Source organism: Natator depressus, chromosome 2 (assembly GCF_965152275.1).
Source record: "Natator depressus isolate rNatDep1 chromosome 2, rNatDep2.hap1, whole genome shotgun sequence".
NCBI lineage: Eukaryota > Metazoa > Chordata > Testudines > Cheloniidae > Natator > Natator depressus.
Window position 1 is genome coordinate 8,299,190 of NC_134235.1, and position 24,779 is coordinate 8,323,968.

The 24,779-nt window shown below is 46.6% G+C and overlaps 1 protein-coding gene across 1 annotated transcript in view; it reads right to left on the reverse strand.

Moving 5' to 3' along the window:
- The window catches only part of LOC141983515 (uncharacterized), a 40,077-nt gene extending 15,972 nt beyond the window's left edge, over positions 1-24,105 (reverse strand). The window contains exons 1-2 of the mRNA XM_074946714.1: positions 23,408-24,105; positions 22,452-22,829 (exon numbers count right to left, since the gene is read on the reverse strand). Of these exons, the coding sequence (XP_074802815.1) occupies positions 22,452-22,829; positions 23,408-23,813 (784 nt within the window). The 5' untranslated portion in view covers positions 23,814-24,105. The remainder of the gene's footprint in view (positions 1-22,451; positions 22,830-23,407) is intronic.
- Positions 24,106-24,779: the final 674 nt, after the last annotated feature.

The following is a 24,779-nucleotide window of genomic DNA, read 5'->3' on the forward strand; positions in this document are numbered from 1 at the left end:
TAATACCATTAAATCTGTGAATCTCCTATGCTGTGTGTGCTGAGAACATGCCTACATGTAGGATCGTTTGGTGGGGAATGTTAGGTCGGAATTTGAAAATGAGTCACAACTAATCTGAGCATGTTATTATGAAGTAGCCACTCTTTGACATAAATTGTTCTCTAGGAATCTGACTGGAAAAAAAATCATTGAGCTGTCAAATGAATATAGAAGTCTCGCTGTGGCAACCCTACCTAACACATCAGTCAAATTAAAACCCAAATGGAAAACTTTATTTGCAATTATCATCAGGGATTTTTACATTCCAGTGAAGTAGATGAAAGATTTAGGTTTACTCAGAGCCATTAATAACTTGTCAGACTTTTCCACAAGACAGTCAGCAGAAGAAAAAAATAAAAACGTTCGTTCAACAGGAAGGTATCATTAGCTGGAGTTAATAGACCAACATTTGGGCTTCACAGGCTGTTAGGCTCTAAAGTAGTATCTATGGCTCATGTAGAGGTGCTAGCTCATGACTTAAATCTTTTAAAACAACAGACTGGCCTCTATCTAGAGAGTGGTTTGCAGAGAGAGGGAGTGTGTCATTATCTTGTTTTACAGTGTGCTGCTCCCAATCTGGCACTGGGGAAGCTTAAACTTTTATCACATAGAGGAACATCAGTGAAGATGTTAGTGTTGGAACAGATGGTGAATTGGGTTAATGGTTGATGCTTCACTTTTGGAGGTTGGGGGAAGTTCTGTTCTAGCCAGCCCACTTCCCACCTTTCAAACTCAGAGGTTGAAAAGAATCATGGAGTCATATGCTGAGGTCCTGAGAGTCAACAGATCCTGTCCAGAGATCCTTATTATTATTTATTTGTGTTCCAGTAGGGACTGGAGGCCCAAACCTCACTGGAGGTGAGAACAGGTTAGACAAACATCTGTCAAGAATCGTTTAGTTATAATGTAGTCCTACCTTGAGTGTAGGGGACTGGACTAGATGACCAGGGGGGATAGCTCAGTGGTTTGAGCATTGGCCTGCTAAACCCAAGATTGTGAGTTCAATCCTTGAGGGGGCCATTTAGGGATCTGGGGCAAAAATTGGGGATTGGTCCTGCTTTGAGCAGGGGGTTGGACTAGATGACCTCCTGAGGTCCCTTCCAACCCTGATATTCTATGATTCTATGACCTCTCAAAGTCCCTTCCAGTCCTACACTTCTGATTCTATCAAGGCCCTACTGAACTAGGCACTATCCATACATCCATGGTACAGTGATGGAGAGTTTAAAGTGTGAATAGACAGACAAAGGGTGGGAAAACAAAATACTATTATCCCCATTATACAGATGGGGAACTGAGGCACAAAGAGATTAAGTGACTTGCCCCCACGGTCACACTGGAGGTCTGTGGCAGAACCAAGTACTGAACCCAGATTTCCCAAGTCCCAGGCTGGGGCTTTGAGCACAAGGTCACTCAGTATTTGTTCAAACTCCTACTGGCAATTACAGGCTGGTAAGCCTAACTTCAGAAACAGGCAAATTGTCTGAAACTATAGTAAAGAACAGAATGATCAGACACATAGATTAACATGATCTGTTGGGGAGGAGTCAACACGGCTCTTGTAAAGGGAAATCATGTCTCACCAATCTATTAGAATTATTTGAGAGTGTCAACAAACACGTGGACAAGGTGATCCAGTGGAGATAGTGTCCTTGGACTTTCAGAAAGCCTTTGACAAGGTCCTTCACCAAAGGCTCTAAAGCAAAGTAAGCAGTCATGGGATAAGAGGGAAGGTCCTCTATGTATTAATAATTGGTTGAAAGACAGGAAACAAAAGATAAGAATAAATGGTCAGTTTTCAGAATGGAGAGAGGTAAATAGTGAGGTCCCCAAAGGATCTGTGCTGGGACCAGTGCTGTTCAACACATTCATAAATGATTTGGGAAAAGGGGTAAACAATGAGGTGGCGAAATTTGCAGATGATACAAAATTACTCCACACAGTTAAGTGCAAAATTGACTGAGAAGAATTACAAAGGGATATCACTAAAGTGGGTGACTGGGCAACAAAATGGCAGAAGAAATTCAATGTTGACAAATGCAAAGTAATGAACATTGGAAAACATAACCCCAACTACACATACAAAATGATGGGATCTAAATTAGATGTTACCATTCAAGAAAGATCTTGGCGTCATTGTGGATAGTTCTCTGAAAACATCCGCTCAATGTAGTGCAGCAGTCAAAAAAATCTAGCAGAAGGTTAGGAACCATTAGGAAAGGGATAGATAATAGAACAGAAAATATCATCATGCCACTGTATAAATCCATAGTATGCCCACTCCTTGAATACTGCATGCAGTTCTGGTCACCACATCTCAGAAAAGATATATTAGAACTGGAAAACGTACAGAGAAGGGCAACAACTGTGATTAGGGGTATGGAACAGTTTCCATACAAGGAGAGATTAAAAAGACTGGGACTTTTCATCTTGAAAAAGAGATGATTGAGGGGGGATATGACCGAGGTCTATAAAATCACGAGTGGTGGGAAGAAAGTGAATATGGAAGTGTTATTTACCCCTTCACATAAAACAAGAACTAGGGGTCACCCAATGAAATAAGTAGGCATCTTTTTTTAAAACAAACAAAAGGAAGTACTTCTTCACACAATGCACAGTCAACCTGTGGAACTCCTTGCCAGGGGATGTTGTGAAGTCCATAACTATAACTGGATTAAAAAAGAATCAGATACATTCATGGAGGATAGGTCCATCAATGGCTATTCGCCAAGGTGATCAGTTATGGAACCCTATGCTCTGGGTGTCCTTAGCCTCTGACTGCCAGAAGCTGGGAGTGAATGACAGGGGATGGTTCACTCAATGATTGCCCGTTTTCTTCATTCCCTCTGAAGCATGTGGCGTTGGCCACTGTCAGAAGACAGGATACTGGGCTAGATGGACCATTGGTCTGACCCAGTATGGTCGTTCTTATGACTAAGAATTGACTAAAACATAGCAAGGACTTTCAGGGTTTGGGCCAACAAAATTAGTGATGGAAAGAGCTTATGAGCTGTGTGGCTTCAATTCCAAGGGGGATCCAGTAACAATTCAAATTACAATGTAAAGCAAAAGATTACTAGCTCAGAGTAATACTGTGTACTTAAAGAGAGGCACATACTTAAGTACAGTCCTGAACGGAGACCTTATTTTCTAGGATCTCTGTCACAAAACTACCCCTGAAAAATGTTATAGAATGAAAGAGTAAAATGCAGCCATAACATGTGGCACAAATACCAGAATCTATTATTCCTAAACAAATTCCTTTGTGATGTCCGTCTGTCTGGCTAAGTGCTGCAGCTATCATTGATCTATCTGCCTGTCACTGCTGTATCAACTCATTTCCTATGCTGAGGTTCATAGCAGTGGTTTTTCCTCAGATATAGGTGTGTCTCAAGCCACCCTCTATAATACAGAATAAATTTAGTGGCACAATTTGCAATAAATCTTAAACACCATTATTTCATCCCTGCATAGTGATGCCTTAGAAAATGCCACAGAGCTGCTGCAATTTGAATAATATCATTGCCACTTAATGGAGGGCCTGTTCATTCTCAGCCATGAAATAATGTAGAAAATTCAGAAGAATTACTCTCGTCTCTTGGAAATGCAGCCTTAAGTTAGAGACTAAAGGAGAGAAGGGGAAAAAAGGAGACAAAATATATTTCTTCTCCTCAATCTCCACTTCTATCAGACAAATAGGGTCACCTTGTAGACTGCTAAAGAACAGTGCTTCTGACCTCTATTAAAGTGCCTATAGATTCAGACTTCCATTTCTCCCATTAAAGAGCTTTCAACAGACACTATCTGCATGAGAAATGTTTAGAATTTATTATTGCGACATGAGTCACAAGCCGTGATTTGTCTGGCACAGTGCTGCAGCTAGAGTGATTCGAACTCAACAGAGGCCCAATCCTGCAGGCCCTTCTCAGTCTGTATTCTGACAGTGCACTTGCTGAAGTCAATGAGAATGTTGCCTGAGTAAAGACAGCAGGATTAGGCCCTGACCCAGTGCATGCTGGGAAATGTAGGGTCTCACCAGAAGAGTACTATGTCCCAGTATAACTTACTGAATGACCTCTACTTTAGATTATCTAGCGCCACCAGTGATTTGGGGTGAGGGTGTCTACCTTGATGGATACTCAAGATTATCCATAAAACCATTTGATACTGCTAGAGATAATTGATTTGCATTGGCCTTGTTAGCACTACAAAAGTAATCAGCTGTTGAGAGTAGGCCACTTGTACCTTAATTGAATTGGCCTCATTAGCACTGACCCCCCACTTGGTAAGGCAACTCCCATCTCTTCATGTGCTGTAATATATATACTGCTTACTGTATTTTTCACTCTGGCATCTGGTGAAGTGGGTTTTAGCCCATGAAAGCTTATGCCCAAATAAATTGGTTAGTCTCTAAGGTGCCACAAGGCGTTATTTTCATCTCTGTAATGTGTCCATTGAGGCAAGTACCCTGCATCTATAGTAAAAAGAAAAGGAGGACTTGTGGCACCTTAGAGACTAACCAATTTATTTGAGCATAAGCTTTTGTGAGCTACAGCTCACTAAGCTGCATCTATAGTGCAGCCAGAGATCATCAATAGGCCAGCATTAGTCCTACTAAAGACACTTTCTGGGGCAGTTCCGGTAGATGACCACTGTGCCACTAGATATCAGTCACGGCATAAGAAATATGTCTAGTTGGGTGCTTGATGCAATGGGAGAAGGCCTGGCCTTACAAACACACTGTACGTGAGACAACTCTGATGACAATGGAAGTCCCACTCTCCAGCAGCCAAAATTGCACAGTGCCCTATGTGCTAACTCTTACGATAATCTGCCCAGATGTATTTTGGTGCCTGAATGGGATCTGAGGTTGAAAGTCTAACCCGCAATGCTCCCAGCATCCATTCTTAGCTGGAAGGCTGCTGGGAACTAGGATTCTTTTACTTGTTTCACAACTTTTCATTTGCCCTCATTCATTTATAATAACCCCATAGAAGCTCAAGAGACAAAGAAGGAGAAACCAACCAATCCTTCTGCCTATCTAGGTATTTATCCTCCCCACTTGCCCCCAGCACAGGAGCTGAGCCCCAAAAAGAATGTGATCTTTCAGAGAACTCATGAAAACCAGACATTTGGATTTGCAAAGTGCCTGCCAACTTGTAAAAGCTCCATCCTGATGCCCCTGCACTTGCAAATCCCCATTGAGTGCAGTCTGCCTAGGCAAGGTATTTCTATGGCCCCCGTAACCATGGTATCTGAACACCTCACAATCATTGATGTGTGTATCCTCACAGCACCCCGTGAGGTCAGGCAGCGCTGTTATCCCCCGTTACAGAGGGGAATATCAAGGCACCCCAAGCTGCCCAAAGTCACACAAGAAGTCTATAGTGGAGCAGGGAATTAAACCCAGTTATCCCCAGTCCCAAACTTAGGCTTTAACCACTGGGCCATGCAGCTGTTCCACCCCTGCTGGTACTGACTTCAGTGCGGATTTTGCCCTAGTGAGGACTTCAGAATCAGGCCCCATTCGTGGAAGGCTTGTGTTAGGGGGCTTATTCCTTCACCCACTTACTTCCCTGGTCCTTCTCGCATGATCAGAGAACAACAATACCCCAAGTCCAAAGGTGCAAACAATTCAATGTTTATTGGGGTGAACTTCCAGCAAGCATGATTCCAGTTTCCTTCCTTAGTGTCCCCCTTCCCAGCTCTGACACCACAGAGCCTTACACCTGTGTCCTTGTTCCCATTCCTGCCCTTAGCCAAACATGATTCCAATTTCCCCACCCCCATTCCCTGTTCCCATTCCCCCGCACACACCCACACCCACTTCCTGACTGACTGCAGACTATATAGTAAAACTTGAGTTCTGCTTAGCTGTTCCTTAACCAATCATTTTCCTGAAATTTAACTAACCAATCCTAACATATTGTAACATGATTATGGAACCAATTATATCCCACCACCTTAATTAGTTTACACCCAGCAAAATTAATTATACAGCAGACAGGAACAATCACAGAACCAGACAGAGATTATACAGACAAACAATAGCAAAGTGGGAACTATAATGACAAAACAATACAGAAGTGAGGATTTCACATCCCAGCTATTGATAAGTGAGTTCTTGCCAGACAGGATGCTATCAAACTAAGTTTCCTTTTACATCTTCTAGGCACTTCCCTTTCTCTGGAGGTGATAGGCACTATCACGACAGGACTCTATTCCTAACAGCCCAATAGCACCTTCTTTCAATGTGACTAGTTTGGAATGTGAGGATGTGACTGTTCACTTCCCAGCTTATGGCTGCCTCTGTTGCTTAGCCAAAGGCCTTAGCCTAAGAACAGGGCCTCAGACTGTCACAGTAAGAGAAGGACCTTACACTGGCAGACAGTGATTTTGATTCTTTCTTTTATACCTCTAACTAGCCAAGTGATAAGAATACACCTAAATTCTTAAAGTACAGGCCTTTGCAGACAGGCCTGAATATCTATATCCTAACACTCCAACCCTTTTTTTCTTTTTCTTTTGGGATCCTCCTGCGCAGGTATCCCTGGAAAAGCATAGGACATATGGCGACACATTTCCTGATAGGGCCAGGCATCAAGGTGGAAGGTGTTGATATTCCATTTGTCCCACTGCCCCTTGTGTAGTACAGTGCCCTGCACCTTCTCTCGTACGGGCATACCACACCTATTCCAATTAGTGTTCCAGACTTCCCATTACAGTGGGCCCGAGAAGGTTGAGTCCGGGTTGTCTAGTACACTGTAGGGTTTGGAGGGCTTACTACATTACTTATAGGTTATCTCCATATGCAACATAACACAAGTACAGTTAACAATACAAATCCACAGTAACACCGAGTCCTGACCACTGCAGTATGGTCCAACATCCGAGACGCCCAAAACACTGCCTCTCCTCCTTCGACAGGGTCACGATCTGATGTGTCCAGTTGCTGGCAGTTGCAACAAGCTGCCCCTGCAGGTTTTGCTTGCTTTTGTCCATAACATAAGTCCATTGAATGTTCACAGAGAAATGGGATATTGTCCAAACCAGCTTGACCACTTGGTATGGAATCAGGCAGTATGCCCTGGCTTGATTATTCACAGCAATAAGATTCACAAATCCATTTGTGTACCAAAGTCCAGAGAGCTGCATGTAAATATGTGTAGTTTGGTTATGGGCTGGTGTAATTGTGCCCCCAGTCATATGTACATTCCCAGCAAAACACCTTATACACAGTACACCCAATTGTCCACCCGCTGCATAGGCCATTGATCCTGCTCCTCCATAGTCACAGGAGAGGGGCACATCCAAACATCTTCTGTTGATTTATACTATTTTACACACACCTCCATTGATTCCCAGTGAGCTCTTCCCCTTCTCATTATTTCCATAGGGCTTGTGGGGACCTCCTTAGTTGCCATTCCATTTCCAGGTACCACGGTAGCTATTACACAGGTGCTGGCCTCCTAGCTGAGCATTTTGTATTCCCATACACACCTTCCCCCCCAAGGTCAGCCTTTTGAAGCCATCCCCCACCCATGTCATGAGGTTTTCTGTTCATTAAAACACAACAATGCTAGCAACAAGACAAACACTACAGACAAACACAAAACACAGATCCATGGTATTCTGGGTTATTTTTCCCGCTGGAGCCAGCTTGCTTGTAGAATGTCTGAAAAACAAAAGAAACAATTTCCACTCCCCTGGTGGGGACAGATTATTGCTTAATAATAATAATACCACTTTCTTTTACAAATTTCCTTGCTAATTGCAGGAAAAACAGAAGAATTACCTCCAGGCTGTCCTTATGTTGTTCTATAGTCAGGCTAGTGAATTACCCCACTCACTGGTCATTTATGAAATTCATGAGATGGTGTACCTCAGTTTCCCCTCTTGTGCAACAGACCATGTTTTCAATAGTTTCTCTGCTGTACCAAACATTAAGTTTATTCTCAGGTAATACCTGAGAGACAGCTTCAGGTTTTAGCACCATACACATACACACACACCCCCCTTAAGGTTAACCTGTCCCCCTTATTTTCAGGCTTGACTTGTTTTTTTCACCTCCCTTTCCTGGAGGGCCATAATCTGAGTCTTCTAGTAGCTTGTTTGCTGACTAGATGTATTCATTATTTGCAGCTGCTTTGTGCCCATCAGCTAGGTAATTTGCATTTACGCAGAGGCTTACTAGCTTGCTTCTGGATCCAAAGCTGTTAGCAGCTCAGACACTGTCTTAAAAGGGAAACATTTTACTTCCACCAGAGTTCTGATTACTTTCCACTTTCATCTCCTGCTCCAAATCACACAGAGATCTGAAAAAGAAAGCACAACCTATTGTGGCCCCTTTTGGAGCCCTAATAGGATTTTAATTAAGTACCATGTTTTTTTGCATTTCTTTTACCTCTTCTCCAATAGACACTCCACACATCCTGGGAAAATGCACATTCCTTCTGTATAGTTTAATCTCCATAACATTATATTAGCCATATTAATTTTACACAAGGTGTAACTGCCTCCCATGCCCACAGAGTTTTTATGCACAACCACCAAAGCAACAATCTGATCCCCCAGAGCCACCCCAAGGCTCAGTGTTCCCATCATTCCTCCCCTTTTCCTTTTCTTTTACCTGTGCACACACACAAAATTTTCTTTTGCCTAACATTTCTTGCACTGTGATTACTCTTTTTTATACAACTGTTCCCCGATTACACTTCCATCTTGTACAACTAGACACAACCGGGGCAGCCAAGTTAAGTTCCAATAGAAACCCCTTACATCCTTTAGTGATTTTGATTACATTACCCAATAGTCAAATAATTTTGCTCAGATTCTCTCTCCTCCTGCTGCCTGCAGCAGTCCCTTATAGACCATTTCTGTGGGAAAAGGGCCCATTTTCCCTCAGAATAGCTGTAAAGGCTTCTGGGGACAGAAGCATAGTGGTGGTAGTAGCCACTCGACCTGACCCCCTTGGATAATTTAATTACCAAGCTTCCATCCAATGTGACTGCACAGAGTTGCACATACAGTTACATTTATATAACTGGGTTTTATCATTAAACAAAAACTTCCTTCTCGACATCTCACGTAAGTATCCAAAGTACCCTCCATTAAAACTTCAGAAAAACAAAAGTGTGGAAAGGCAGATTGCACTTTGAAACTTTTTTTTTTCTTCCCCCTCTTTCTCTCCACTCCCCCAGAACCAAGTCCCAGCTCCACTCTCTAAAGGTAGTCTGTTAACTCTGCTTTTGACTTTAAACCCTGTTGTGCCAAATCATCTTTCACTACCCCTAACAAATTTACAACACTTCAGCAGCCCTTGCTGAAGCAGCACCAAACTTGAAAGATTACTGGCAGCTTCCCATAATGCTGCCCTTACTTCAAATCTCTCACAAGCCATCTGAAGTGCCTCCTTTCCCTGGAGGGCATTCAGTCCCCATGGGCAGGGACCTTCTTCCACTACCCATATACCAAGGAGGGTGGGCTCCTCAGCCACCCCCAATCCCTCTGGGTTCCCTAACACTTCCTCCATTTCCTTTTTAATCTCATCCCAGGGTGACCCCTGCACCTGGTATGAGCCCTGGTTCTTCCTTATCCATTTATCCAAAATATCCTTTACCCTGGCTTGCCAGAACCTGCAACTACCATCACGAGAGTTCGCGATACCCCCTCCAAGCAGCTGCGCAGACTGTTGGGGAGGGGGACTTACATGCATCCGAGTCAGTCACCGGCACCAAGATGTTAGGGGGCTTATTCCTTCACCCACTTACTTCCCTGGTCCTTCTTGCATGAACAGAGAGCAACAATACCCCAAGTCCAAAGGTGCAAACAATTCAATGTTTATTGGGGTGAACTTCCAGCAAGCATGATTCCAGTTTCCTTCCTTAGTGTCCCCCTTCCCAGCTCTGACACCACAGAGCCTTACACCTGTGTCCTTGTTCCCATTCCTGCCCTTAGCCAAACATGATTCCAATTTCCCCACCCCCATTCCCATCGCCCCCCAGCCACCCACCCACTCCCTGATTGACTGCAGACTATATAGTAAAACTTGAGTTCTGCTTAGCTGTTCCTTAACTAATCATTTTCCTGAAATTTAACTAACCAATCCTAACATATTGTAACATGATTATGGAACCAATTATATCCCATCACCTTAATTAGTTTACACCCAGCAAAATTAATTATACAGCAGACAGGAACAATCACAGAACCAGACAGAGATTATACAGACAAACAATAGCAAAGTGGGAACTATAATGACAAAACAATACAGAAGTGAGGATTTCACATCCCAGCTATTGATAAGTGAGTTCTTGCCAGACAGGATGCTATCAAACTAAGTTTCCTTTTACATCTTCTAGACACTTCCCTTTCTCTGGAGGCGATAGGTATTATCAGGACAGGATTGTATTCCTAACAGCCCAATAGCATCTTATTTCAATGTGACTAGTTTGGAATGTGAGGAGGTGACCGGTCGCTTCCCAGCTTATGGCTGCCTCTGTTGCTTAGCCAAAGGCCTTAGCCTAAGAACAGGGCCTCAGACTGTCACAGTAAGAGAAGGCCCTTACACTGGCAGACAGGGATTTTGATTCTTTCTTTTATACCTCTAACTAGCCAAGTGATAAGAATACACCTAAATTCTTAGAGTATAGGCCTTTACAGACAGGCCTGAATATCTATATCCTAACAAGAAAAGGAGGACTTGTGACACCTTAGAGACTAACACATTTATTTGAGCATAAGCTTTCATGAGCTACAGCTCACTTCATCGGATGCATTCAGTGGAAGTGAGCTGTAGCTCACGAAAGCTTATGCTCAAATAAATGTGTTAGTCTCTAAGGTGCCACTAGTACTCCTTTTTATACAGACTAACACGGCTGCTACTCTGAAACCTATATCCTAACAGCTTGCCTTGCCCTCTACTGAAACGCTCCCCAGCCCATGGGGTGGAACAGGGCAGCCATTTGCAATGAGCAGCTCTGCGCAAGGGCGCATTGTAAGCAGGGGAGGTGAAGAATAATGTACCAAGCTGTGAAACAGCAGGGAGGATTTTATTTTGATTCTGTAGCACCGCATGTAGACCGGGCTGCAGCCACTGGGCAGGGTCAGAGAAGCAGGGGGAAGCACTCGCAGGCTTGTCGCAGTAGCCGCAGGTGAGGAAGTAAAATCAGTTTGGTTGCCCAGAGCATAAAACAAGCCATCTCCCGCCCATTTCCCCTTGCCCGGAGTGCTGAACAGCAATGCTCCTTTGTTGAGCGGCATGACACCGGCGCTGCCTTCTGAGAACTCTGCGCAGGTTAATTGACGGGGTTGCAGGAGTGATGGATTTGTGCCTGACGGGCCTACCAAAGCGTTGAGGAGGAAGCCATTTGCATTCATCACTCTCGGGCTCCTTTATATGCTGGGAGAGGCCCGCAGTGGCTTTATTGAAATGCCGAGTCAAGAGTTGATGGGGGTCCAGGTCTGTTCCCTGAATTTTAATTGAAATCAATGCCTAAGTGCTATCAGAAAATAATGAAGCAGGACAAGTGCCTGCTGCTCATTCAGTGTGCACCGAAATGCTCCGCTCTCCCTCACCTCCCTGACTAAACGATCAATTATCAGACTTATTTCTCCCTACTTAGGCTTTCCAAGGCTGGCGGTTTAAAAAAATACCAGCAATGAGCTGTTTCCCTATCATTGTGACGAGCCCTTTTGTTTGCCTGTAGGCCTTTTTGTGAAGGGGATGAATTTGCCTTCGACACAATCCCCATCTCTCTGCACCAAACCTTTCCCCACCTGGAGGATTGCGCAGGGATTATGGCATCGGCCCTCGGGGTTTTAAATGGGGACTAAAGTGATGGGGGATCAGTGCACGTTAGGAGACACAGAACGCGCTGGATGTTCTGTGATACTGCTGAGAAATTTAGAGTTCAGCAGGCAGCATGGGCCATGACTGTTTTCCCCCCCGATGGCTGCCCCCCTCCGCCTCTTCCGCTGAGGCCCCGCCCTTGCTCCACCTCTTCCCACCCCCACTCTGCCCCCCCCCGGGCCCCGGCTGCTTGCGCCTCTTTGCCTCCCGCCAGCACCTCCCGCGAGCCGCTTGCTGCTCAGCTGCCCACCCAGGGGCCCGCACTGAAGAGCTGATTGGCGGCCAGCCCAAGGGCCAGAACCACTGTGGCTGGTGGGTGCTGAGCACCCCCTATTTTTTTCCCAGGGGTGCTAGAGCCCCGGACCACCCACGGAGTCGGCACCTATGGTAGGTGGGTGTCACATGGCCAACTCATTGCATCAGCTGTCATGTCAGTGGAGGTTTTCAGAGCCCAGTTCTCTAATGCCAGTGCAGCGAGTGGAACTTTTCCCGTGTATACCAGCTGACGATGTAGCTTCTATCGCGCTGGATCAGAGCTGAGCAGACCCAGCACCCATGACGTGGTAAGTCAGCCGCCTCCGGCTGCCAGTGTGAGTGTCTCTTGGCTGGCACACCAGGGCCTGAACTGGGGAATCTCCAGATCTAAAATCACTAGCTAATGGCCAAGGCTCCCTAGCCAGGGGCTGTAACAACTCAGATCCTTTGTGGACTGGGCCAGAGTGGGATTTGTAAGGGTACAGCGACACAGCAAGTAGCAGCCCACAGCAGCGAGTCTCAGAGCCTGGGCTGACAGCCTCGGGTTTGCTCTGCAGCTCTAAAACAGCGGTGCAGTCGTTCAGACTCGGGCTGGATCTCTGGCTCTGAAGCCCAGAGGAGGGAGGTGGGCACCATGAACCTCGCCACTGCTGACTGTATAGACCTACCCCTACGCACACGGAACAGTGGTTTACACGAAGAAATGCCTGGATTCCATAGTCCTTGACTGAATTATTTAAATCAATTTGGATTCAGGACTCTGTGACTGTCGGTATGGAAGATAACTTGACAGTGAAGAAATGTGTCGGAAAAGATTATTAACACTAAGTTCAGGGAAGATACTGCAGAAGCACTGCTGACCTCCCAAATTTTCTTCCAGTTAATTAAATATAGTAGGACGATCTCGCCAGGAGATAGATTTCGCTCCTCTTTAATATTACTGTGAGAGTGGAGAGGGCAGCGTGACTGTGTCTCTGCTGTCCTGCCAACATGCCCTTTCCCATCACTGACCTGAAGAGATCACCTGCAGGGCTGGAAATGGACTCCAGTATCCAGAGCTCATTCAGTTCTATTGCCAATTAGTGCCAGAGGCATTTGGCAAAGCTGAGATATGTGTGCTAGGAGCTAGACTGAGACCCCATTTCACATACGCCACCAAACAGCCTTCCAGTGACAATGACTTTCAGCAGCTGCCAGTTCTGGCTGGCTTCAGATCAGCAACTTTGGGCATAAGCAAGTCTGTGGCTTATTACTAATTCTTTAAAGTTTCCCCATGTTTTGCACCAGATCCTCAGCTGGTGTCAATTGGTAGAGGCCTATCAAAATCAGTGGAGCTACCCCGATTTACACCAGCTGAAGATCTAACCCTTTGTGATTGGCAGGAGACTTTAACGACCTGAATCTCATTTACACTAAGGTCCTTTACACTGGGCAGGCTGAGGAAAGGAACCTTAAAGTGGGTGCAAATTAAACTGTGTCTATGGGCCCTCTCCCCTGCTAGCTTGGTGCAATGGAGACACTCCTTTCACTGAACCTGCTCTGTCGATAGGCAGAGAACTCCAGACTCTAGGGCTGCTGATCTCATTTCTTTTCACTGACACTGGGGAAGAGGGGGCGGAAAATGGTAGAATCACAGGGTTAGAAGGGATCGCAAGGGTCATTAAGTCTAACCCCCTGCTAAGATGTAGGATTTGTTGTGTCTAAACCATCCCAGACAGATGGCTCTCCAGCCTCCCTTTGAAAACCCCCAGTGAAGGAGCTTTCACAACCTCCCTAGTCATCTGTGCCATTGTCCTACTGTTCTTACAGTTAGGAAACTGTTCCTGAGATTTAATCTAAATCTGCTATGCTGTAGTTTGAACCCATGGCCTCTTGTCCTGCCTTCTGTGGCAAGAGAGAACAACTTTTCTCCATCTTTTTTATGGCAGCCTCTCAAGTATTTGAAGATTGCTATCATGTCCCCCCTTAATCTCCTCTTTTCCAAATTAAGTGTACCCAGTTCCATCAGCCTTTGCTCATATGGCTTGTATTCCATCCTTTAAGCAACTTTGTCTCTAGCCTTTGGATTCTTTCCAGTTTCTCTACATTCTTTCTATACATGGATGACCAAAAGTGGACACAGTCCTCCAGCTGAGGCCTAATGAGCGCCAAGCTGAGCAGTACTATCATCTCCCGTGACTTGAATGCTATGCCTCTTTTAATGCAACCGAAAATTGCACTTGCTTTTTTTTGCAACAACATCTCATTGCTGACTCATGTGGAGGTTGTGATCCACCACAACTCCCAGATCCTTCTCAGCAGTGGAACTGCCAAGCCGGTTATCCTCCATTCTGTATTTGTGCGTTTGGTTTTTCTTCCCTAAGCGTAGCACCTTACATTTTTCTTTGTTTAATTTCATTTTGTATTCTAAAGCCCAGTTCTGCAGTTTATCAAGATCCCTCTGGATTTTTAGCTCTATCCTCTAAAATGTTGGCAACCCCCATCTCCAGCTTTGTGCCATCTGCAGACTTGATCAGCATACTCTCCATTCTTACATCCAGGTCATTAATAAGAAGTTAAATAACACTGGACCCAGAACAGACCTGTGGAACCCCATTTGAGACCTCCTTCCGAACTGACATCATTCCATTAATAGTTACTCATTGTTTGTGATCATTAAACCAATTATATGTCCACTTAATGGTAGTTCTGTCAAGCCCAAATTTCTTCAGCTTACTTATCAGAATGTCATGTGGGTCAGTGTCCAAAGCCTTGCTGAAGTCTGGGTATATATGCATTCCCTCTATCCACCCCCAAACCAGTTAGCCGCGGTTCGCCGCTCCAGGCCAATGGGGGCTGCGGGAAGGGCGACCAGGACGTCCTTTGGCCCGCACCACTTTCCGCAGCCCCCATTGGCCTGGAGCGGCGAATCGCGGCCAGTGGGAGCCGCGATCGGCCGAACCTGAGGACGCAGCAGGTAAACAAACCGGTCTGGCCCGCCAGGGGCTTTCCCTGCACAAGCGCCGGACCGGCTTTGAGAACCACTGGTCTATAGTTCCCCAGATCCTCCTTTCCCCGCTTTTTAAAGATGGGCACTATGTTAGGTTTTCTCCAGTCTTGCAGGACCGTCCCGTCATCCATGAGATTGTAAATATTATTGCCAGTGGTTCCAAGATTTCTTCAGCTAATTCCTTCAGTACCCTCAGGTGAATAGCATCCAGCCCCATTAATTTGAATGGATTCAAATTGGTCAGAAGATCTCTGAAATGTTCTTTACATATCCTGATCTGCATTCCTTCCTCTTTATTGTCTATGTATTGGGGGGTAGCCGTCTTAGTCAGTATCCACAAAGAAAACAAGGAGTCCGGTGGCACCTTAAAGACTAACAGATTTATTTGAGCATATACAAAGCTTATGCTCAAATAAATCTGTTAGTCTTTAAGGTGCCACCGGTCTCCTTGTTGTTTTTATTGTCTATGGTAACTTCATTAGTCATCCGGTCACATTTTATTTTTTGTGAGAAGGCTGAAGCTAAGTAGGCATTGAGCAGCTCTGCCTTCCTATCATCTTCCATTGCCAGCTCACCTTTTCCATTGAGCAACGGACCCAAACCGTCCTCGATCTTTCTTTTTTCTCTGACATATTTGAAGAATGTCCCGTGGTCTCTAACATTTCTTGTCAGCTGTAACTCATTCTTTGCCTGGGCTTTCCTGATTTTGTCCCTACACATTTGGGCTATTCCCATGTATACTTCCTTGGTGACATGCCCCTCCTTCTGTTTCCTGTATGTATCCCTTTTGGTTTTGAGATAGCTAAAAAGCTTATGAAAAGGCAGCCAATGAGCAGCGAACAGAAGAGAAGCAAACAGAAGGAGTTTACCTAAAGTAAATAAGTTACTTTTTAACTCTTTGCCACTGGCTCCTTTGAGAGACTGGGTACGTGGAAGTACATACAGTAAGTGTCCTGCTTAGCTTTCAAGGTTCCTTCAGAAGAATCGGGAGGCTCATAATGAGAAGCCGTGCGTCGAATAGCTCAGCAGAGACTCTGATGACAGCTCTTTCATTCAGCTGTTCTCTGAATGTTCTCTATGGTATTTCTAGGCTGGGATTTTTATTTATTTATTTAAGGTGTTTTTAGGTGTTCTTGTTGAGTAAATATACACTCGGTGGTAAAGTCCAATATAGCATCCAGAAATGGTCTCCTTTCTTGAGGTAATAGTCAACAGCATGAGAGCTGTTTAGCTTCATTAATGCAGGGAAAATGTTTCTCTGTGGAATATGAACACCTTTATTTCCTCTCTTGGCACTCCTAAAATAAAATTGACGCTGCAGAAAAGAACAGCAGGTGTTTACAGGAGACTGAGCCCTTAACCGGGTAGTTTGGTTCTCAAGACTTACTTGGCCTCCAGACTGAAGAGTTTTATTTATTGTATCATTATATCTAGAAATTTGCCTAAGCCATTGCAAAGATGATTGTGTCACTCCTGGGTGTTATGGTATTCTCTGATAAGGCATTCAAGGACTGTCTCTTACTATTCATGTGTATGTTAGGATATAGATATGCAGGCCTACCTGTAAAGGTCTATACTTTAAGCATTTAGGTATATGTTTATCATTTAGCTAGTTATAGAGGTATAAAAGAATCAAAATCACTGTCTGCCTGTGTAAGGGCCTTCTCTCACTGTGACAGTCTGAGGCCCTGTTCTTAAGCTGAGGCCTTTGGCTAAGCAGCAAAGGCAGCCATAAGCTGGGAAGCGAACGGTCACATCCTTACAGTCCAAACTAGTCACATTGAAATAAGGCAATCTGGGGCTGTTAGAAAGGTGATCCGATCTATCACCTGCAGATAAAGGGAAGAGCCTAGAAGATGTAAAAGGAAATTTAGTTTGATAGTTTTCTGTTGGGTAAGAACTCACTTATCAATAGACACAGCTGGGAAACCCTTTTGTCTTTATAGATGTAGTTGTGAAATTGTCACTTCTGTATTGCTTTATCCTTATAGTTCCCACTTTGCTGTTGTTTATTTGCATGGTCTCTGTCTGGTTCTGTGATTGTTTCTGTCTGCTGTATAATTAATTTTGCTGGTTGTAACCTAATTAAGGTGGTGGGATATAATTGGTTGCCTAATCATGTTACAATATGTTAGGATTGGTTAGGTAAATTTCAGTAAAATGATTGGTTAAGGTATAGCTGAGAATATTACTATATAAATTAAGGACAAACCGGAAGTAAGTTGGGATTCGAAAATAAGGAAAAGGGAACTTGGATTTAAGCTTGCTGGAAGCTCACCCCAATAAACGTCAAATTGTTTGCACCTTCTCTTTGGGTATAGTTGCTCTCTGTTCACACGAGAAGGACCAGGGAAGTGGGAGGGTGAAGGAATAAGCCCTCTAACAGTGCAGAATGGCTCTACATCAAGGGGGCCACAATCTCTGTTATTGGCCTCTTAGATGCTACCATAAGACAAATCATACAATCATAGCATTTAAGGCCAGAAGGGATCCCCGGATCATCTAGTCTGACTCCCTGTATATCATAGGTCATTAAACACCACCCGGAACCCACCCACTAAACCCAGACCTAAGTGTTACAGCCTGCAGGAGACCAGACTATTACATGCCACAAGCAGAGACTAGGGGTATGTCTACACTACGGAATAAGGTCGAATTTATAGAAGTCGGTTTTTTAGAAATCGGTTTTATATATTCGAGTGTGTGTGTCCCCACAGAAGTACATTAAGTGCATTAACTCGGCGGAGTGCTTCCACAGTACCGAGGCTAGAGTCGACTTCCGGAGCGTTGCACTGTGGGTAGCTATCCCACAGTTCCCGCAGTCTCCGCTGCCCATTGGAATTCTGGGTTGAGATCCCAATGCCTGATGGGGCTGAAACATTGTCGCGGGTGGTTCTGGGTACATATCGTCAGTCCCCCCCTTCCCTCCCTCCCTCCCTCCGTGAAAGCAAGGGCAGACAATTGTTTCGCGCCTTTTTTCCTGAGTTACCTGTGCGGACGCCATACCACCGCAAGCATGGAGCCCGCTCAGGTAACCGTCACCGTATGTCTCCTGGGTGCTGGCAGACGCGGCACGGCATTGCTACACAGTAGCAGCAACCCATTGCCTTGTGGCAGCAGACGGTACAATACGACTGGTAGCCGTCCTCGTCATGTCCGAGGTACTCCTGGTCGCCTGTGTGAGGTCGATCAGGAGCGCCTGGGCAGACATGGGCGCAGGGACTAAATTTTTGGTGACTTGACCAGGTCATTCTCTTTAGTCCGGCAGTCAGTCCTATTGAACCGTCTTATGGTGAGCAGGCAGGCAATATGTCCTTCTGCACCGTCTGCTGCCAGCCAAAGATGTAAAAGATAGATGGAGTGGATCAAAACAAGAAATAGACCAGATTTGTTTTGTACTCATTTGCCTCCTCCCCTGTCTAGGGGAATCATTCCTCTAGGTCACACTGCAGTCACTCACAGAGAAGGTGCAGCGAGGTAGATCTAGCCATGTATCAATCAGAGGCCAGGCTAACCTCCTTGTTCCAATAAGAACAATAACTTAGGTGCACCATTTCTTATTGGAACCCTCCGTGAAGTCAACCCTGTAAGCCGTGTCCTCAGTCGCCCCTCCCTGCGTCAGAGCAACGGCAAACAATCGTGCATCTGAGTTGAGAGTGCTGTCCAGAGCAGTCACAATGGAGCACTCTGATTGGGCTAAAACATTGTCGCGGGTGGTTCTGGGTACATATTGTCCGGCCCCCGTTCCCTCCCTCCCTCCGTGAAGGCAAGGGCAGACAATTGTTTCGCGCCTTTTTTCCTGAGTTACCTGTGCGGACGCCATACCACCGCAAGCATGGAGCCCGCTCAGGTAACCGTCACCGTATGTCTCCTGGGTGCTGGCAGACGCGGTACGGCATTGCTACACAGTAGCAGCAACCCATTGCCTTCTGGCAGCAGACGGTACAGTACGACTGGTAGCCGTCCTCGTCATGTCCGAGGTGTTCCTGGTCGCCTGTGTGAGGTCGATCAGGAGCGCCTGGGCAGACATGGGCGCAGGGACTAAATTTTTAGTGACTTGACCAGGTCATTTTTTTTAGTCTGGCAGTCAGTCCTATTGAACCGTCTTATGGTGAGCAGGCAGGCAATATGGATTGCTAGCAGTCCTATTGCACCGTCTTCTGCCGAGCAGCCATGAGATGTGGATGGCATGCAGTCCTTCTGCACCGTCTGCTGCTAGCCAAAGATGTAAAAGATAGATGGAGTGGATCAAAACAAGAAATAGACCAGATTTGTTTTGTACTCATTTGCCTTCTCCCCTGTCTAGGGGACTCATTCCTCTAGGTCACACTGCAGTCACGCACAGAGAAGGTGCAGCGAGGTAGATCTAGCCATGTATCAATCAGAGGCCAGGCTAACCTCCTTGTTCCAATAAGAACAATAACTTAGGTGCACCATTTCTTATTGGAACACTCCGTGAAGTCAACCCTGTAAACCATGTCCTCAGTCGCCCCTCCCTGCGTCAGAGCAACGGCAAACAATCGTGCATCTGAGTTGAGAGTGCTGTCCAGAGCAGCCCAATGGAGCACTCTGATTGGGCTAAAACATTGTCGCGGGTGGTTCTGGGTACATATTGTCCGGCCCCCGTTCCCTCCCTCCCTCTGTGAAGGCAAGGGCAGACAATCGTTTCGCGCCTTTTTTCCTGAGTTACCTGTGCGGACGCCATACCACCGCAAGCATGGAGCCCGCTCAGGTAACCGTCACCGTATGTCTCCTGGGTGCTGGCAGACGCGGTACGGCATTGCTACACAGTAGCAGCAACCCATTGCCTTCTGGCAGCAGATGGTGCAGTATGACTGGTAGCCGTCCTCGTCATGTCCGAGGTGCTCCTGGCCACGTCGGCTGGGAGCGGCTGGGCAGACATGGGTGCAGGGACTAAATTTTTGGTGACTTGACCAGGTCATTCTCTTTAGTCCTGCAGTCAGTCGTATTGAACCGTCTAATGGTGAGCAGGCAGGCAATACGGATTGCTAGCAGTCGTATTGTACCATCTTCTGCCGGGCAGGCAAGAGATGACGATGGCTAGCAATCGTATTGTACCATCTTCTGCCGGGCAGGCAAGAGATGACGATGGCTAGCAATCGTACTGTGCCATCTTCTGCCAGGCAGGCAAGAGATGAGGATGGCTAGCAGTCGTACTGTACCATCTTCTGCCGAGCAGCCATGAGATGTGGATGGCTTGCAGTCCTTCTGCACCGTCTGCTGCCAGCCAAAGATGTAAAAGATAGATGGAGTGGATCAAAACAAGAAATAGACCAGATTTGTTTTGTACTCATTTGCCTCCTCCCCTGTCTAGGGGACTCATTCCTCTAGGTCACACTGCAGTCACTCACAGAGAAGGTGCTGCGAGGTAGATCTAGCCATGTATCAATCAGAGGCCAGGCTAACCTCCTTGTTCCAATAAGAACAATAACTTAGGTGCACCATTTCTTATTGGAACCCTCCGTGAAGTCCTGCCTGAACTACTCCTTGATGTAAAGCCACCCCCTTTGTGGATTTTAGCCTCCTGAAGCCAACCCTGTAAGCCGTGTCGTCAGTCGCCCCTCCCTCCGTCAGAGCAACGGCAGACAATCATTCCGCGCCTTTTTTCTGTGCGGACGCCATACCAAGGAAAGCATGGAGTCCGCTCAGCTCACTTTGGCAATTAGAAGCACATTAAACACCACACGCATTATCCAGCAGTATATGCAGCACCAGAACCTGGCAAAGCGCTACCGGGCGAGGAGGCGACGTCAGCGCGGTCACGTGAGTGATCAGGACATGGACACAGATTTCTCTGAAAGCATGGGCCCTGCCAATGCATGCATAATGGTGCTAATGGGGCAGGTTCATGCTGTGGAACGCCGATTCTGGGCTCGGGAAACAAGTACAGACTGGTGGGACCGCATAGTGTTGCAGGTCTAGGACGATTCCCAGTGGCTGCGAAACTTTCGCATGCGTAAGGGCACTTTCATGGAACTTTGTGACTTGCTTTCCCCTGCCCTGAAGCGCATGAATACCAAGATGAGAGCAGCCCTCACAGTTGAGAAGCGAGTGCCGATAGCCCTGTGGAAGCTTGCAACGCCAGACAGCTACCGGTCAGTCGGGAATCAATTTGGAGTGGGCAAATCTACTGTGGGGGCTGCTGTGATGCAAGTAGCCCACGCAATCAAAGATCTGCTGATATCAAGGGTAGTGACCTTGGGAAATGTGCAGGTCATAGTGGATGGCTTTGCTGCAATGGGATTCCCTAACTGTGGTGGGGCCATAGACGGAACCCGGAGCACCAAGCCGGCGAGTACATAAACCGCAAGGGGTACTTTTCAGTAGTGCTGCAAGCTCTGGTGGATCACAAGGGACGTTTCACCAACATCAACGTGGGATGGCCGGGAAAGGTACATGACGCTCGCATCTTCAGGAACTCTGGTCTGTTTCAAAAGCTTCAAGAAGGGACTTTATTCCCAGACCAGAAAATAACTGTTGGTGATGTTGAAATGCCTATAGTTATCCTTGGGGACCCAGCCTACCCCTTAATGCCATGGCTCATGAAGCCGTACACAGGCAGCCTGGACAGTAGTCAGGAGCTGTTCAACTACAGGCTGAGCAAGTGCAGAATGGTGGTAGAATGTGCATTTGGACGTTTAAAGGCGCACTGGCGCAGTTTACTGACTCGCTTAGACCTCAGCGAAACCAATATTCCCACTGTTATTACTGCTTGCTGTGTGCTCCACAATATCTGTGAGAGTAAGGGGGAGACGTTTATGGCGGGGTGGGAGGTTGAGGCAAATCGCCTGGCTGCTGGTTACACGCAGCCAGACACCAGGGCGGTTAGAAGAGCACAGGAGGGTGCGGTACGCATCAGAGAGGCTTTGAAAACCAGTTTCATGACTGGCCAGGCTACGGTGTGAAAGTTCTGTTTGTTTCTCCTTGATGAAACCCCCTGCCCCTTGGTTCACTCTACTTCCTTGTAAGCTAACCACCCTCCCCTCCTCCCTTTGATCACCTCTTGCAGAGGCAATAAAATCATTGTTGCTTCACATTCATGCATTCTTTATTCATTCATCACACAAATAGGGGGATGACTACCAAGGTAGCCCAGGAGGGGTGGTGGAGGAGGGAAGGAAAATGCCACACAGCACTTTAAAAGTTTACAACTTTAAAATTTATTGAATGACAGCCTTCTTTTTTTTGGGCAATCCTCTGTGGTGGAGTGGCTGGTTGGCCGGTGGCCACCCCACCGCGTTCTTGGGCGTCTGGGTGTGGAGGCTATGGAACTTGGGGAGGAGGGCGGTTGGTTACACAGGGGCTGTAGCGGCGGTCTGTGCTCCAGCTGCCTTTGCTGCAGCTCAACCATACACTGGAGCATACTGGTTTGGTCCTCCAGCAGCCTCAGCATTGAATCCTGCCTCCTCTCATCACGCTGCCGCCACATTCGAGCTTCAGCCCTCTCTTCAGCCCGCCACTTACTCTCTTCAGCCCGCCACCTCTCCTCCTGGTCATTTTGTGCTTTCCTGCACTCTGACATTATTTGCCTCCACGCATTCGTCTGTGCTCTGTCAGTGTGGGAGGACAGCATGAGCTCGGAGAACATTTCATCTCGAGTGCGTTTTTTTTTCTTTCTAATCTTCACTAGCCTCTGGGAAGGAGAAGATCCTGTGATCATTGAAACACATGCAGCTGGTGGAGAAAAGAAAAGGGACAGCGGTATTTAAAAAGACACATTTTATAAAACACTGGCTACACTCTTTCAGGGTAAACCTTGCTGTTAACATTACATACATAGCACATGTGCTGTTGTTACAAGGTCGCATTTTGCCTCCCCCCACCGCGTGGCTACCCCCTCAACCCTCCCCCTCCCTGTGGCTAGCAGCGGGGAACATTTCTGTTCAGCCGCAGGCAAACAGCCCAGCAGGAATGGGCTCCTCTGAGTGTCCCCTGAAGAAAAGCACCCTATTTCAACCAGGTGACCATGGATTATATCTCACTCTCCTGAGGATAACACACGAACGGATGTTGCTTGAACGCCAGCAAACATACACTGCAATGCTTTGTTGTACAATGATTCCCGAGTACGTGTTACTGGCCTGGAGTGGTAAAGTGTCCTACCATGAAGGACGCAATAAGTCTGCCCTCCCCAGAAACCTTTTGCAAAGGCTTTGGGAGTATATCCAGGAGAGCCGCGAATGCCAGGGCAAAGTAATCCTTTCACATGCTTGCTTTTAAACCATGTATAGTATTTTAAAAGGTACACTCACCGGAGGTCCCTTCTCCGCCTGCTGGGTCCAGGAGGCAGCCTTGGGTGGGTTCAGGGGGTACTGGCTCCAGGTCCAGGGTGAGAAACAGTTCCTGGCTGTCGGGAAAACCGGTTTCTCCGCTTGCTTGCTGTGAGCTATCTACAACCTCGTCATCATCATCATCTTCTTCGTCCCCAAAACCTGCTTCCGTATTGCCTCCATCTCCATTGAAGGAGTCAAACAACACGGCTGGGGTAGTGGTGGCTGAACCCCCTAAAATGGCATGCAGCTCATCATAGAAGCGGCATGTTTGGGGCTCTGACCCGGAGCGGCCGTTCGCCTCTCTGGTTTTCTGGTAGGCTTGCCTCAGCTCCTTCAGTTTCACGCGGCACTGCTTCGGGTCCCTGTTATGGCCTCTGTCCTTCATGCCTTGGGAGATCTTGACAAAGGTTTTGGCATTTCAAAAACTGGAACGGAGTTCTGATAGCACGGATTCCTCTCCCCATACAGCGATCAGATCCCGTACCTCCCGTTCGGTCCATGCTGGAGCTCTTTTGCGATTCTGAGACTCCATCATGGTCACCTCTGCTGATGAGCTCTGCATGGTCACCTGCAGCTTGCCACGCTGGCCAAACAGGAAATGAGATTCAAAAGTTCGCGGTTCTTTTCCTGTCTACCTGGCCAGTGCATCTGAGTTGAGAGTGCTGTCCAGAGCGGTCAAAATGGAGCACTCTAGGATAGCTCCCGGAGGCCAGTACCGTCGAATTGTGTCCACAGTACCCCAAATTCGACCCGGCAAGGCCGATTTAAGCGCTAATCCACTTGTCAGGGGTGGAGTAAGGAAATCGATTTTAAGAGCCCTTTAAGTCGAAATAAAGGGCTTCATCGTGTGGACGGGTGCAGGTTTACATCGATTTAATGCTGCTAAATTCGACCTAAAGTCCTAGTGTAGACCAGGGCTAGGAAGGATGGAGGTGCACCAGTACGCAAGGCCCCAGCACTGGCAGGGAAATAATTAAGTGAAATATACCCAGATAATCCTGGCAAGTGATCCACACCCACATGCTGCAGCGGAGGGGTGAAAAATCTTCAAGGTCACTGCCAATCTGACCTGGAGAGAAATATTTTCCTGCCCCTACATATGGTGATCATTTAGACCCTGAGCATGATAGTGAGAACCAGCCAGCCATGCACCTGAAAGAAATAATCCTCCGTAGCACCTCAGTGCACCAGCCCACCCGGTGCAGTGTTCCAGATGATAAATAATAAAAGACTGAATATTGAGGGCTGCTAGCATATTTTAAGGTCTCCATACAGAAAAAAACAGTAACAACCCCCCACCAAGCTGGCTAAATCTCTTCACTATCAAAAAAAAGGTGTTTATTTTAAGAAA